Below are 11,997 nucleotides of genomic sequence, written 5' to 3' on the forward strand. Positions count from 1 at the left end.
TTGTGACGCTTTACGCTTGTAACGTTGACCAATCGTAGAACTCTAAACCTCTTTCTTTACCCGGAAGAAACTGTAGCTGTTACTGGAGACCGAAGATGTTTGAACTAGTAGGCATGTCTTCTGGTGGGTACACACACACACAATATCATGGTAGACTCCTGACGCCCTATAGTCAGTGAAAGCAAGACATTTGGTCACTAGAGACAAAGGCACTAATTGGTTTATTTTGTAAAGCCATTTGGTCATTAGCCTTTGTTATTCTTGAGATGTACCGGTTAATGTCCGAACTAGGGCGTTAATGTATAATTCGCATATTTACGTTTTTGCTTGGTAAATATCGACATTTACCAGTGAATCTTAAGATTTGCCAATACAATAGAGACCTTTTTTCAACTGTACTGTCTAATCAACCGAACGCACCTGTAATCACGTAGTTGCAATCCCGGCAGTCCCGTATGGTAAATTCAGCTACCGAATCCCGATTTGGGGATTGTATTAAGGAAACTGATTCTGTTTTTAGTCATTATTTTCTCTTGTTTCGTTATGTGTGCTGCTCTGATGCACATAGTAACTAGGCAATCAACACCTGCCGCTAAAATTAAAGCCACGAGATTTGAAATTTGCTTTGATAACATCCACTGTCTGCAGCTACTCCGCTCAACATGGCAGAGAGAAGCGAAACGAAATGAAAAAGGAGACACATATAAGACATTCAGTATATACTCTACATTCAGTTCTACAATTAACTGAAATGTGTTTGCTATTTACATATTTTTTTGTTAATTTCCCATTTGAGCAAATGTGGTTTCTTGATTAAACGTCATAAAAAAAAAAAAAAAGAACAAAAAACCTAATCCCGTGTATCTGTTTTAACAATCCTCTTGCTGTGTGAAGTTGACTAACAGAAGAAAAAAAAGAAGTACTTAAAGGCTGACTGCAACCGCTTTTTTAATTTTATTTTTTAGACACGGTAGCATGCCTGGCTTTACATTGTTGCAGTTAACTAAAGCAGTCACATCGTTCTTGATTTTTATTTTATTTTGTCAGTAAGGACTGGAGGTCACGTCTGTGTTATTGAGCAGCTAAGAACTTTTATTTTATTCATTTCAATTGCATGTTATTACAATGCCTTAACAGCAAGTATCAAAGTATAGAAACAGTTTGCTGAATTGTTTAAGTTTTATGATTCCTAAAGTTTTGTAATGTGTCAAAGGCACAGTCATTGTTATTAATACCTGTTCGATTATCCATACAAATCGATTATGAATTTTGGTGATCCTTTGGTAATGTTACGTAGTAGTATTTCTTCCCTTATCTTTTCTTCAGATGACTGTTCAGTTGAAAGTATTGGACAGCTTCCTCCAGACTTGTTTGCAGAATCAGTAAGTGTTATAAAATACCTTTTGTATTTATTTATTATAATAAAAGGTACATTCATTGGTGTGACTGATGCTGTTTAATGCTAAACAAAGCAAGTAGGTGAGTAACACCCCCCTCTCCGCTTCTGCTCCTCCCTCCCTATAGGTGCTTTAGCAATGAACCACAAACAAATTTTAGACCTGTCTTAGAGTTAACTGATCTAAACTAATTAAACAGTGTGTGCATGTTCAGGAAAATAACACCTGGTATTGGTAAGTAATCAGGGTGTTTTTAATAATGATTACATCCACTAGATTGAAATAGTGTACAATACAGTAGTGTTTACAGTGTACAATACATGCCTTGTTGAATGCAATTGGTATTCTTCAAGTCCAATACTAACTTATGAGCAGCTCCCAAACTATTATACGGCTAGATAGAATGGATAGGGTATTTGAGGTCAATATGCAGCTTATCAAAGTACTGTGGTGATGAGTATGATTTTGGCACACCACATAAAAACAACAGGAAACATCTGAGCTTCTTTGAAAGTGATTCAGTGTACTGAGGATTTTGGAAAGGCAGCACATTGCTCATCAACTCAGTACAATGAGTGTTGCTGGGTGAGTGACTATTCTCATGTGAAAACAAAAGTGTAGTTTTTAACGCTTGCTTTAAAGTATATTCTGTGTTGCACTAATTGTATGAACTTCTCAGTGCCAACAGATTATGATGCACTTGCAAGGACAGATCCCTGGTGTAGACACAGCTGAGCTCTGTGAGGTAAGCTTATATCCATGTCTCAACATTTCATATCCACTGTCACGTCAGCTGGTAGTATTCATTCAAATGTAATCAAGTAGAAGCTGTGTTCTTATATACTGACACCTATGAACGTGTTATTTTCAGCAGACACTTGTGAAATATGTTTATGAATCCACACTGGGCACGACACTTTTAAACTGGTTTAACTTTTTTGGCAGAGATTTCAAAAAGCTGGTGTCCAATTAAACTTGGAGGCTGTTGAGAAGATAGTAAACATCGTTTTGTTTCTTTTCAGGTATGCATTTAAACTTTTAGTTGTTTCTCCTTATTGAACTTTGTGAAATGACTTGTTGGATGTGAAAAAAGTTAAATAAAATGCAGATTTTATTCGCCTTCACTTCAGGACACGACAGACAGAAATCAGTACATTTGTCTATGTTGAGTACAAGTACAGTATATTTTTTTAGCAATAAGATCTTGCATTAGATTTGTGATGTCTAGGCATGACCACTTGTTGCGCAGGAGCACAGGTTTGTGTCCTGGCTGTACAAATATTTGCTGGCGATTTCATAGGGTGTGTCGCTTTGGCTCTGGCGCAATAGTGGGTTAGTGAGGCAAAATCATCAGAGACTGAGGCTCTCCGCATATTTAGATACCCAGAAAGCTGAAGACTACACCTGCAGTGTCTTGTCCTTCAGGGGTTGGTAGCTCAAAAGGCTTGAGGGTTGGATCAGAGGACACCCACTGAACCTCAGTTCTGAGCTGTTGTGGGAGGTAATTGGAAATTCTAACTAGGGGTGAAAGGTTTATGATGTCGGGGGGGGGGGGGGTTATTCCACAAAAACCCAATTTACTCAGGAATAGAACATTTTCCTTTTTATGATTAAATCTTAGGTTACTCTGTTAGTAATTAACTAAAATATTGACATGCTGTAACTTTGGTAATAGGCCTATGCCATACATATAAGAAGTCATTATCACATCTGTTTAAATTACTACTTGAAAGATTTGTATTTGACAATCCATAAATTATTATTGCCTAAATATCCTAAGAGACTGCTGTAATCTGCTTTACAGTAGGATGAACGTATGTCTGTTAAAATGTAGGTAGCCTTGTTTAAAGTGCAGGTAGACAAAGCTGTCCTGTACAACACTCTAGTTATGTAATGATAGTACTGTAGCTTGGTCTGTCACAGGTTCTGATTTGCATTTGTTTGTTAGATGTATCTCTCCTAAAATCTATTAAGGTAAATAAAAAATTCCATCTCAAAATTGTTGTCTGAATGTCCCGTACAACACATACGGAATCACCCATTAACATTTTAGGCCATGTATTGTAAGGGAATGTAAATACAGTCAGACCTGCCCAGTGTCACTTAAAGGGACTGGGCAGAAATGGTGACAATAAGCTGTTGACATTATAATAAACATTTATGGCTACCAGCAATACTATAATTATTATGCTTTTTTTGTTTACTGTGCTTAAACTCAAACAAAATATGTGTTAGTTCCTAATTAAAATAAACTACAGCACAGTATAATTTATTTAAATGTGTTACCATTAGCCTACAACAAACCAAAAAATAAAACATAAAAATGCAAAAACTACAGAAGTGTATGCTGTTAATATACAGTAGTTTCTTTTTCTTCGTACCTGCCATAGGCAATTCAGCCAAAGTGATTTCTTTCTTTGAAAAGTAACTTTACTTAAATAAATAAATCAATAAACCCAATGGCAGCTACTGAACCCTAAATGTAACACAGTTTTCATGTTTCGTTTCCTGAAAGTGTGAATTTTTATTATTTGAACTTACTGGCATGTTGGGCCTGTACTCTCCGGTCATTTAAGAGTTTTGTTTTTTCTCCTTAGTCTGATAGAGCAATTATTTCAGCTTCGTGGTTTTGTCTAAATCTTTTAATTTCAGATCCGATGCTGCAGAGCCAGCAGTTGTTGCATGTCAAGAAAGCTGATCATGTGCCGCACGGTATACAAAAAGTGGCAATATACATAGACAGTCTGAAATTAAATTAATTGTGGTAAAAATCAGTTGTATGGCTCATAAATGTGATTGCTATTAACAAGTAAGTAGCGGGGTTCCGAAAAATATAGCGTTACACATCCCCACATGTTGCTACAACTGTTTAAATAACCTACCTGTCATTTCTTTTCATTGTTAACATCCTGTCAACTTTTTACACTTATAAATTTAACATCTGTTTCAAGTCTCTTTTCAAAATGCCACTCTAATGCAGTGATAGTGTAAGGATTATTGCCCACGTTGTCAAACAGGTAACACAGCAATAACGATCCATGATGTGGTATGGAAAAGAAAAGCCAGAGCAGTTGTTGATGTTTTTTTGAAATCGCTATTTCTGCAGTGATTTAGGGGTCAGATCTCAAATTCTAGTGCACTAAAGCAGTCATTTTGAAAAGAGCTTTGAAAAAGTTGTCAGGATGTTAGCAAGGAAAAGAGAAATTCCAGGTACATTATTTAAACAATTGTAGCAACTCATGAGGATGTGTAGCGCTATATTTTTCGGAACCCCGCTACTTACTCTATAAGCAGAGTGTGATAATAACAAGGGGATATGAACATGAGCTTGTTTCCATTGACTTCCATTATATTCAGGCAGCGACACTTCAATCTGGTGATATGCGGAGTGTGACATTAAGCGGTGTAGGTACAATTCAGGAATTGATCATTTAATATTTACCTGGGTTGATTAGTTCTCATTAATAATATTTAATTGACGTGATTCAAAGATTGAGGGTTTACTATGAACACACATTCACGCGCAGACACAAGGAATGTTTAACCAACAGTAGTATTTTATTAAGTACACAAATAATAAACAGAAATCAGAAAAGTCAGAAAGCAAATCTTAGTCTCTGGCTAGCAGGCAATTGAAACATGACACCACGTGTCTCCTCACAAACAAAGCAGCAGCTTGAGCAAGCTGCAAAGTTCCTAGTAGCTTGCTCACACACTATGCCCACATACAAGCACAGCATCAATTTAAATGATGCAGACAACCTTAAAATATATCACGTCAAGCTTATTAATGGTATTTAGATTAAGGATATGGCAAGTTTACCTTTTAAAGGAAGAAAAACAATATGAGGTAGATTACTTGTGGTTACTTCATCACGTTTCACTAAAAGTTATTTCACACGCAAAGTGTGCAAACTAAATAATTAATAGTTCAATTCTATGTGAATGTATCACAATTAATTTTAATTTAGTTCCATGAAAGGAAAATGCAACTGAAAAATTATACTCAGCGGTTCCTTGAAGCTTAGACTTTTGGTCCGCTGGTTTGGAAACGCAATCTGTTGAAGTGTCCAGTACAAAAGGCTCTACTCTCAGCAACAAAGTCTTCAATTCCATGTTGAATCAAACTCGGCAAGAAAGCCTTCATTTCTTGATAGAATCAACAAACAGTTGCAACAGTCTTCAGTCCTCGGTGTAGGATCCACAGCAGCCCCCGTCTGCTCTGTCCTCTTCGCTGAATCTTTTAGCTACGCAGGTAGCAGGGCACTGTTTCTTTTGGATACTGTGGTTTTAGTTGTACAGCAGACCTAGACTGGTTAGTCTGATAAGTCTCTATAAGTTTTACAGCAGTCCTCCAGCCAGGCCTCAGTCTTGTTGCTTGTGGTTGTTGACTCGCTTGCAGCTTGCTTTCTCATCTTGGGTCTGTTCAGGCAGAGTCCTGGAGTTGCAGCAGAGAGAGTTTGCTTAGCAGAGTGACAGCACCTTGTTTAGCAAAATGCTCAGTTTTGCTTTGATTTTTATAGTCTTTTTCACTCTGCTCATTAGCTATTTTCATGAGATCATTTGTGTCTCGCCTTTTTTTTTAAAAACTCCCAATCATTTGATGTTTTAATGTCCTTTTCCACTGGGACATCACTAGTTTATGTCTTCCTTGTGTCAAAACAATTGTTGTTGCACGTGTGAATTATCTGTACGTAATTCAACGGTCTGCTCAGCCTAATCCACTCCAGGCCCTGTTTCTCAAGACACACAGTTTCATTAATGAATCCAGTTACATCTCTAATACACGTTCATGTATTATTCTCATATTCAGGGAATATGTCCCACAGTGGGGTTCACTGTATTGTTAAAAACTGTTAACTGATAATTGTATTAGTCAGCTCTAAAACTAACAGATTGCATGTATGGCCTTTTGATTTCTGTAGAACAGCAATAAAAAGTAATTGGACTGCAGGGCAACTAGTCACCAAGCTGGCTGAAGGGAGCAGCAAATGGTCAAAGCCAGCTTTGCAGGTTATTCAGCGAATCTGGAATGAACAGGGCAAACTCCTCCATTCACAGGAGGATCCCAGCCGCATGATAACAGTTGGTCAGGTAATATTGTTTTGGTACATGCACTTTTAATTTTTCCTCCAGTGTAATTCCCATTAAACCTTACCGTAAAAAAACAGTAGCTGACGACTAAGAAATACATCAGACTTTTGACTACACTCAGAATTTGGAGCTGGTTGGGTACCTGTTGAAAACAAGTTGGCTGAACCAACACGTCTTCCTGGTGTGTGTACATTTTAAGTACTGGTACACATGTTTTAAATAAAAATAAAAAATGACACCAGGAACGATAAGAAATAGATGTTTTACAACTTGTAGTCCCGAGTTTACTACTACAATGCAGTGGCGTTAATGAAAAGAAACAAAAAAAAAATGGATCTTTAGATTTATCTTGTTTTAAGGTGAAGACACTTTGAAACTATAGTCACTGTAGTATTTACAATGGAAGTGGTATTTGAGATATATATGACTGCTAACTAAAAAACATGTATTAATCCCAAAGGAATCTTCTTTTTTTTTTTGATAATTGCAAATTACTTTACTGAAGTCACAAACAATAAACATTACTGGATGTCATAAACAGCAAACATTTGTAACTTTCCAGCCTTTTTTTCCTTTTTTTTTTACATCATAGATTTCAACAGGCAATTTAGGTAGTAAATACTGTATTCAAATAAAAAATAAACTCTCATCATGGGCAGTAAAACATGCATGGTAGTAAAAATAACAGGCAAACATTGTATGATTGATTCCTATGAAGATAATATGAAAATAGTTGTCACTCATAAATGTATGTAGAAAGTTTTATATATGGCTATAATCTTAATTTGCTGTTTTTTGCCCCTTTTAGCTGGTAGATTTCCAATGGAAGCTGGCCATGGCAATTAGTTCTGACACCTGTAGGTCTCTGAGTTATCCTTACATCTCCATGACATTAAAAGTGGCCAATTCCTCTGGGCAGATAACCAGCAAATCTTTTGAAATGACTATGCCTCAATTTCAGGTTAGTGGTGTTGTATGGTGTGGATTCCTTCGAAGGATTTGCCTTAAAAGTTTGCATTATATATATATATATATATATATATATAAGAGAGAGAGAGAGAGAGAGAGAGAGAGAGAGAGAGAGAGAGAGAGAGAGAGAGAGAGAGAGAGAGAGAGAGAGAGAGAGAGAGAGAGAGAGAGAGAGAGAGAGAGAGAGAGAGAGAGAGAGAGAATATACACACACACACACACACACACACACACACATGTAGTCGACAAAAAAATTGAAACACCAGTGTGAAGTCACTAAATAGGGCGTTGGGCCAACATGTGCGGTCAGTACGGCCTGTATGTGCCATGACATAGAGTCTACTAACCTCTGGAATTCTGCAGGAGGGATGTGGCACCATTCTTCCACGAGAATGTCAATCAACTCACACCTGACTGATGCAGGTGGAAAACACTGTCTCAGGTGTCGTTCCAGAATATCCCATAAATGCTTGATTGGGTTCAGATGAGAACCCAGATGAGACTGAGAAGGCCATGATGTATGGATAACATCAGTGTCATGCTCATCAAACCATTGGGCGACTACACGTGCTCTGTGGATGGGAGCACTGTCATCCTGGAAGACACCCCTCTCCCCCCGCCAGGAAAGAAATGCTGCAACATGGGGTGAAGATGATCAGTCAGTACCATTAAGTAGCGATTACCATTGACCTTGCCTACTAAGGGAATGAGTGCGCCCCACAACATTATGGAACTACCTGAACCATTCACTGTTGGAACCAAGCACTCAGGGCTGTAGAGTTCTTTAGGCTGATGCCACACGTGCATCCATCCATTTGTCGAGAACATGGTGAAGGATGATTCATCTGGCCATATCACATTTCTCCACTGCTCGGTAGTCCATTGCCTGTGCTCTTTGCACCACTGGACTCGCAAACATGCATTGTCAGGTGTAATGAGCGGTTTGTGCACTGCAACCTGACTGGTATCCCACTCTGTGCAGTTCTCGGCGGTCTGTTTTTGATGAAACTGGCTGCTCGCGCCCCAGGTTGAAATTGGCAGTCAAGTGATCTGCAGTTGCTCACCAGTTTTGCCTTGCACTTTGAATTAATGCACGGAAATCGCGATCCTGGAGTTTGCACTTCCACTCACTGTTGCTGTTTGCTGATAGTCTTTCCCTCAGAGTTCCATGGCGACATCACCTAAAACACCATTGCTTGTGAAACAACAGCAGGTTGAGCTGTCTTGGTCACTGAAGCTCCTGCCATACGTGCCCCAACAATCACTCCTCTTTCAAAGTTACTGAGGTCTCCTCTTGCAGCCATAATTATAGACAACCAAGCCTGTCCAGCATTTTTATACATGACCCTAAGCATGCTGGGATGTTATTTGCTTAACGCATGAGCCACACCTGTGTCGAAGCCCTTGCTTTCAATATACTTGGTGTCCCTCGTTTACCCAGGTGTTTCCATTTTCTCTGTCCACTACCTGTATATTTGTCTGTATGTGTGTGTTGTGTAGCCGATACAGTGCCTATAGAAAGTTTACACCCCCTGAACTTTTTTTCACATTTTGTTATGTCAGTTCCAGAGTTTTATACATTTAAATGAGGATTGTTAAGGGGGAAAAAAGTTTCTATTGAGAAAAAAATGATATTAAAAATACAAAACTGAAAGATCATAATTGGATAAGTTCCACTCCCCTGAGTTAATACTTGGTGTAAGCACCTTTGGCAGCAGTTACAGCTGTGAGTCTGTTGGGATAGGTCTCTATCAACTTTGCACACCTAGATTTGGCAATATTTGACTATTCTTCTTTACAAAACTATTCAAGCTCTGTCAAGTTCCTTGGGGAGTGTTGATGGACAGCAATGTTCAAGTAATGCCACAAATTTTCGATTGGATTTAGGCCAGGGCTCTGACTGGGCCATTTAAGGACATTTACTTTTTTGTTCCTTAGCCACTCCAGTGTAGCTTTGGCTGTGTGCTTTGGGTCGTTGTCATGCTGAAAGGTAAACTTCCGTCTCAGTTTCAGCTTTCTTGCAGCGGGGTGAAGCAGGTTTTCCTCAAGGACTTCTCTGTACTTTGCCCCATTCATTTTCCCTTCTATCGTGTCAAGTGCCCCAGTCCCTGCCGATGAGAAACATCCCCATCATCATAACATGATGCTGCCACCACTATGCTTCACAGCAGGGATGGTGTTCTTTGGGTGATGTGCTGTGTTGGGTTTGCGCCAAACATAACGCTTTGCATTTGGGCCAAAAAGTTCCATTTTAGTTGGCTACATTTTTTTTGCATACTTCAAATGGGATTCAGGGAGGGCTTTCTTGATTAATGGCTTCCTTCTTGCCACCCTACCATACTGGCCAGATTTGTGGAGTGCTTGGGATAATGTTGTCACATGCACTCTTTGACCAGGCCATAAAAGCCTGTAGCTCTTGCAAAGTTGCCATTGGCCTCTTGGTAGTGCCTCTAATCAGTCTCCTTCTTGCTCGGTCATCCAGTTTGGAGGGATGGCCTGATCTAGGCAGGGTTTTGGTGGTGCCATACACCTTTCACTTCTTAATAATCGTCTTGGCCGTGTTCCAAGAGATATTCAAGGGAACCTACAGGAACTGCTGAAACCATGTGAATCACTAAAATTTAACACAGGTGTAGGCCACTTAACTTGGTGTGTTATTTCTTTCAAGGTGATTGGTTACACTTGAGCAAATTTAGGGTTGCTATTTCAAGGGGGTGGACACTTATCCAACCAAGCTATTTCAGTTTTTATTTTTAATTAATTTTCTACAATATTTTAGAATATTTTTTTCACTTGGAAGTTGTGGGTAATGTAGGTAAATGAAAAAAAAAAGTTTTAGTGCATTTTAATTCCAGGCTATATGGCAACAAAAGGTAAAAATTTTGAAAGGGGGTGTAGACTTTCTATAGGCACTGTAGTTTGGTGGACATACTCTTACTACATTTTCCAATTAAAAGTAACATTAGGGTAAGCCACCAGAGCCGTAACACCTATAATAACATGAGTTGAACGCTGCATATCACATAGCATGATCATCCAGAACTATTAAACAAGTTTACTGGTGTTCTGAATTTTCTACATTGTCCTGGCCAAATTTGGAAGTTGCTTATGATAAATGACTTCTTGTCATACAAATTCACTTGACATGAATTTCCTGTTTGTGCAAATTATTTTGGAGCCACTCCAGGGAAAAACGATTTGAATTGAACGCATTGCCCTCGTTGAACATCTGAGTGCAAAGGTTATTGGGAAATCTATTAACTTACATCCAGATTAGTGCCTCTGTATTGTACTTTAGTGCTGTTTTGAGACTACTGACCTATGACGCATTTCGAGATGCCATAGATAGTTTTTGAATTGCCATACTGCTTCTGCATCAATGCCATTTCCATGAAGTACTGATGCACCAATGTAAAAGAAAAAGATGGTGCTGCAGATGTCAACATTTCAGCCAACACTTTGTCAACCATTCTGAAAAAAAACAGGATTAAATAGTACAAGCCTATGAGCAAAAAAATGTCGCTGTGATTTCCAATTAGTTCAATACCCTGATTTTGAGGACCCCTTGCTTTTGTGGTTTAAAAATGCATGTGATGAGAATTTATCTATATTTGTGACCACTATGAGACACAAAGCTGAGAAATTAGTACAGCAGCTGCTGGGGCATACAGATTCCAAGTGCAATTAATTTACAATGTATACACTTTTTAAAAGTTCATTTTTAAAATTGGGTTTACAATAAAGTGCACATTACTTTTAAGTGTATAATACTTTTCATTGTACTTTTATTTAAGTTTGATTTCAGTGTTGCTGCAACCAGTACAAGCTGACGGTATGCATTTGGCATAGACTCTGGATAATAAGATATATTGATAAGACACATTTTTTGCTGGTCACTTGAAATTTGTAGAGTTGACTGTATATTCAAATTGAACTTGCAACTGAACTATTTACAAGTATATATTAAATACAATGTCTTTCTTTTTTTTTCAGAATTTCTTCAAACAGTTCAAGGAAATGGCAGCTGTTCTAGAAACAATTTAATGTTCATATTAATTGTACCTTATTCATAATGTTCCTCCAACAAATAATTATTAATGATAATATTTACACTGGTGGTGGGAGTCAGTTTTGTTTGCTGGCTGTGCTTTGAGAGATGCAGTGGGAGACTACTTGGTCCTATTCATGAAACATCAACTCAAGTTGGGAGATAAAAGGACTGCGTAGTAAACTGTCGGCTGTTTCTAAACAGTGTGGATGTGGTCTTATAACCTCCCCTCCACAGTTCCAGACGTGAAAATACTTTCTAAACTAGCAAATAAATACTGTGCAACTAAGAAAGCAACTAATCCTAGACCTGCCACTGACTAAATAATAAATAATAATAATTATTATTGTTGTTGTTATTATTATTATTATTTCAGGACTATTTTCCTTAAACTTCTCAGCGGAAAGGTACCCAACAAATTGTTAACTTAATGTTAAATCTAGGTTTTAATATGTTGTTTTAATAAAAATAATAATAAAAAAATTAATT

At 38.0% G+C, this 11,997-nt stretch overlaps 1 protein-coding gene across 1 annotated transcript; it reads left to right on the forward strand.

Moving 5' to 3' along the window:
• Positions 1-46: 46 nt before the first annotated feature.
• LOC121327638 (COMM domain-containing protein 6-like) lies at positions 47-11,997 on the forward strand. The gene is made up of 7 exons (XM_041271772.1): positions 47-123; positions 1,327-1,382; positions 2,077-2,142; positions 2,343-2,419; positions 6,323-6,491; positions 7,300-7,452; positions 11,454-11,997. Exons 1-7 carry the CDS (start codon positions 96-98, stop codon positions 11,502-11,504), a joined length of 600 nt encoding a protein of 199 aa, XP_041127706.1. The 5' UTR covers positions 47-95; the 3' UTR covers positions 11,505-11,997.

Source organism: Polyodon spathula, chromosome 15, assembly GCF_017654505.1.
Source record: "Polyodon spathula isolate WHYD16114869_AA chromosome 15, ASM1765450v1, whole genome shotgun sequence".
Lineage (NCBI taxonomy): Eukaryota > Metazoa > Chordata > Actinopteri > Acipenseriformes > Polyodontidae > Polyodon > Polyodon spathula.

Excerpts from the sequence above, each read along its gene's own strand:
- LOC121327638 (XM_041271772.1), top strand. The coding sequence starts at position 96 with ATGTTTGAACTAGTAGGCATGTCTTCTG. Across the intron at positions 2,420-6,322 it reads ATCGTTTTGTTTCTTTTCAG|AACAGCAATAAAAAGTAATT; the intron begins GTATGCATTTAA and ends TGATTTCTGTAG. Across the intron at positions 7,453-11,453 it reads TGACTATGCCTCAATTTCAG|AATTTCTTCAAACAGTTCAA; the intron begins GTTAGTGGTGTT and ends TTTTTTTTTCAG.